Genomic DNA, 4,441 nt, shown 5'->3' with positions numbered 1-4,441 from the left:
CAATATTGATAAGAAGTTCTTAATTGTTATTGGTAAATATAAATAAAATAAGTATCTATCAAAAAATAAGAGAGAACATATAGAACATAACATATGTGCAAACTTACATTTTTGTGGTGTGTTTGTAACCTAGACAGTGTTTTAGATAAACAAACGTGAGACACCTATTGACTTTTTATTTATTTTAATCACTTTTCTTTTACCTATTGAAGTTTAAACCCATAATTAAATCGCAAATGTTAATCCAAGACACTATCTGAGTTACAAATAAATTCTTTGAAAATTTGTAATCATTCAACAAGATAGCAGCCAAAAATATGGGAAAAATTAGTTTAGGGTAATATTATAAATTCTGAATTTGAAATCGACAAAAATAATGAGGTTCCATTGGCTGTGTGGTTAGAGACATTGTCTCGGTAAGACAGAGATCCCGGGTTCGATTTCCAGTTGAGACAGCTACCTTTTAATTTTGTGTCTTGTTCTGTTTCATTTTTCGTTTGGATTTATTATGTATATCCACTTCTTCAGTGATAAAATAGTAAGTTATTTTAGTTACTAATGCCTTTCTCATAAAATCGATCAATTATTTTAAGACTGATTATTAAACTGTACCTATATATTTCAAAGTAATGATTGTATAAATTTGGCATTAATAAGTGTAATGGAAGGATCATCCATTTTTAAATTGGGTACTAACTGTCAAAGTTGTAAAATATTTATGCATTGATTTTTTATTTTTTATAAATTTGAAATGAATTGAAAACAGCAAACATGTAATGATAATCACTGAAATAACGCCGGTAAAATAATAATTAATTGAACAATTAGAATTTTAACGACAAACTAATTCTTATTTATTTGATATGTTTAATATTAAAGCATTTTTTCTCGAGCAAAGCGGTTAAGTATTCAGTAACATTTTTGTTTGAATAATTTTCGTATTAAGACATCTCGCAGAATAAATTATTCGGTTGGTCTTTGAGGTGGTACTTTAATCCTATATTGGTAGACTTAGTATTGGAATATACCAAAATAGAATCAGGTGGTCAATAGTAGCTCGTGGGTAAAACAGATGATCATTACAAAACTATGAAACAAAAAATATCCCGCATTTTTCAAAATATGATCCTTTGATGTTGTCATCTTAAAAAACAACTATATTTACATACATACATTTTTGTTGTTATAATTTGGCGTTCATTCAACCCGGGAAGCATTTATTGGATAACCAACGCACATAGATAGATTTCAATGATTTAGGCGGCCAAAATTATTTTTGGGGTTATTTTAGTTCTAAGTTCAATTAAAATAAAGGAAAGGTATATATTTATAAAAACATACATATATTGTCAGGTTATAAAGAACAGTAATATATAACAGAGCTAAATTCACTAAAAAATACAAATGAATGGAAACAGAATTTAACAAGTTTTCTTTAAATATAAAATTACATTAAAAATCGTTATCTTCAGGTCCAGATGTCTCTACTGACTCTGTGTTTGGGTCACCAGGTAATAAAAGTTTAACCGTTTCAGGTAGAAATGCGTTACGTGAAGGTTTTCTTATTTGTCTCAAGCAACTAATGAAGGGATCTGAACTTAACAAAAGCCTATAATATACATCTAAGTTACATTCTTTCCTAGAAAACTTTCTGGCAAAGTTTAGCCGGTACGATCGGAAATGCTTGTTCCGGGCTTCTGCAGCTTCTTCCGATAGCTGTCCAATTGGAAGGAGCCCCGAACTTTTTATGATTTGGCTTCCATGTACCAATATCTTGTGCATAGTTGGCGTCATTGGGTGCCAACCATACTGTTCTACGTACAATTTTGCTGTGTCGTACGCATACTTATCATATTTTTCAGCATCAATTTTATGGCCACTAGAAATAGTTTCTAAAATAACCTTGAATCTGTAAATCAGTTCAAAGTTAATACCTGTGATGGCTGAAGCCAATTCGGGGTTTTCAAAAAACCTCCGGCTTGTGTTGCCATCATTGGTGTTGCCAAAGTTGGCCTTTGGCATGTCAATAAGCAAACCGGTTTCATTTCGAAACCTCTCCTGAATTTCCAACTTCTTTTGGGCTTCTAATGCCTTGTCTTCTTCGGTTTTTCTTTCCCTGTATTTTTTTACTGGCAGTTTATACGAAAGGTGTATAATGCTTTCGAAAATGCGGATCCGGGCGTGTAATACTGACAAGCCGAATTCCAAAGCTTGAGGGTTTACACTATTTTTCTTCGATAGATCATTAAAGGTTTTCGAAGTAGCTCCACAGATGTAGCACTGGGATGTTGACTTTGTGTCTGTGGCTGCGTTACACACCTTTCCGTCAATCATAGTCATTTTGAGTTGGTGCCCAAACGAAAACTCCTCTTCATTCAACGTAACAACTGTTTTGTTCAGTTGCTTAATGGACTCCTGCACACATTTTATCTCTTCTTTAGTTATGTCCGTTGTTTCTTTTACAAATCGGAATCGAATCGGACGGCAAAACCTTGACGAAGAAGGAGTTGGATTCTGCCAAACAATTTTACTGCCATCTTTTCCACAAACAATGCGCAAAGGCACAAAGGAACTCATAAAAATGTTGGCATCGGAATCAGTCTCATTATCGTAAATTTGTTTAAATTTGGATTGCTGAGAACCGTCACAACCCCATTTGCAGATTATCATTAACGACTTCCTTTCTTGCTCGTTAAGCCGGATTATCACATCTTCTAGGTATTTTGATAATCGTGTTACGGTTAGATCCATTAAGCACTGTAGATTACTTTCCGCGCAAGTAGCCGTAATTCTTAGGGATTCTTTCGGCGGATAGCACTCTTGTTTTGCTTTCAAAACAAGATCATAGCAAGGAAAATGTTGTGGATTTGTTGCCCTTACTATCTCATACTGTCGTCTCGTAAAATCAGCTTCAACGAACATCTTAAGTGCTTGCAGAGGCGTCAATTGAGGTACCTCATCGTTGTTGGTAACTCTACTGTAGGCTTTTCTATATTTACTAGCCCGTGTTGGGGAGTTCGTAATATCTTTAAGCACTTTCGAGGCGGTCCTATGTCCCGTTGTCTGCAACACAGATGTAGCAGCGTGAACAATAACTTCATCACCTGCGGAGGCCCTTATTTCTTCCGTTTTTCTTCTTTTACTACGCTCACTTAGTTCTCCAAGAGACTTGGGTGGTCGACCTTGCGAGGAGGCTGATTCAATGGGAATCTCGAATGTTCCCTCTAACCATGATTGGTTTATTTTCAGGAAAACATCTTGGTGTTTATTTGCCTTTACCCATCGTTGCTTAATTTGTGATTTTACATAAGAAAATCTTTTTTTAAAGTCTTCTTTAGCCTCTTTGTTGTGCCCATAGCGCATAAGGAGAAAATTCTCATAATAGTCAAGTTTTTCATTTAAAGTTGGTAAATTTTGACTCTGTAGTTGGTCAAATATGTATTGACGAGTCACTACTTTAGTACCCGAGGTAGTAGGTAGACCTGAAACAAATATAAAAACAATTTTAATACAAAATATCGCACACTCAATATTTCCTATATTTGACAAAGAGCCTTTCAAAAGGGCTTAGCTCAAAAAGCGCGATTTTGCGCGGCTATTTCTTATGGAATTAGTTAGTTACATATATGCACTATATAGTATAATAAAAATTAATACAGGGACGGACTCATAAGTACATTAAAAAGGCACTCGAATTTAAATATATTAAAAAAAAAAAAAAATTGACAGAGTGATGTTTGTCGTTTTAAAAATGAATGACAGAGAATGTTAATTAAATTTTTCTGTAACGAAAACAAATTGTTCTTACCTGTATTATCGCAATCCATCACAGTTAAAACGGAAATATTAGCTTGAAATGAATAATGCACGTTTGGAAAGTTATAAGTTTAGGAGAGCGCCGAGAGCCGACACGTACACACTTGTTCACTATCGAATTCCGACTGATCAAAGTCGACTCCCGCGCTTCCAAGGAGGGGGGAGGGGATGTTATATTGTACATAGAACTGTTGACTCGCCAATTAAATAGATACCTTACCATTATATTGATTTAAAAAAAAATACTTTTGGCCGTCTAAATCATTAAAATCTACGTATGTGCAACGCCTCTGCCACATATTATCCCAAGTAGTTCGCTACATTTGGTGACTTAGCAGGGATTTCCGGGTTTATTGGGTGAGGTTTGAGAAGTGGATTGAGGGGAATTATTTTCCAAGGGGCTTTCTGTTTGGAGCTAAAGTAAAAAGGGTGATCTTCTGGTCATATAATTTTTTTTTCTTAAATTTAGTTATTTTTTTTTAACAATTCGTAAATTTAAATATTTTAACAATTCGTTTCCATTATCAATAAAACAAAAATTAAATCACTACTACAACTGCTAGGAAAAAAGAGACATAAATAATTATTTTTTTCAATAAAAAAACTCATTCGAAACAAATAAAAA

The 4,441-nt window shown here is 33.9% G+C and overlaps 1 protein-coding gene across 1 annotated transcript; it reads right to left on the bottom strand.

The window, feature by feature from the left end:
• Nucleotides 1-1,356: 1,356 nt before the first annotated feature.
• Nucleotides 1,357-4,026, bottom strand: LOC149423943 (uncharacterized). Its single transcript, XM_089632203.1, has 2 exons — nucleotides 3,809-4,026; nucleotides 1,357-3,482 (listed from the first exon to the last, which is right to left on the bottom strand). The coding sequence occupies exons 1-2, from the start codon at nucleotides 3,825-3,827 to the stop codon at nucleotides 1,453-1,455; spliced, it is 2,049 nt and encodes a 682-aa protein (XP_089488329.1). The 5' UTR covers nucleotides 3,828-4,026; the 3' UTR covers nucleotides 1,357-1,452.
• Between the last annotated feature and the right edge of the window lie 415 nt (nucleotides 4,027-4,441).

Source organism: Hesperophylax consimilis, chromosome 5, assembly GCF_061612785.1.
Source record: "Hesperophylax consimilis isolate HC1 chromosome 5, BYU_Hcon_1.0, whole genome shotgun sequence".
Classification (NCBI taxonomy): domain Eukaryota; kingdom Metazoa; phylum Arthropoda; class Insecta; order Trichoptera; family Limnephilidae; genus Hesperophylax; species Hesperophylax consimilis.
The sequence above is the reverse complement of the archived record's forward strand: the minus strand, read 5'-3'. Positions and strand labels throughout refer to the sequence as shown.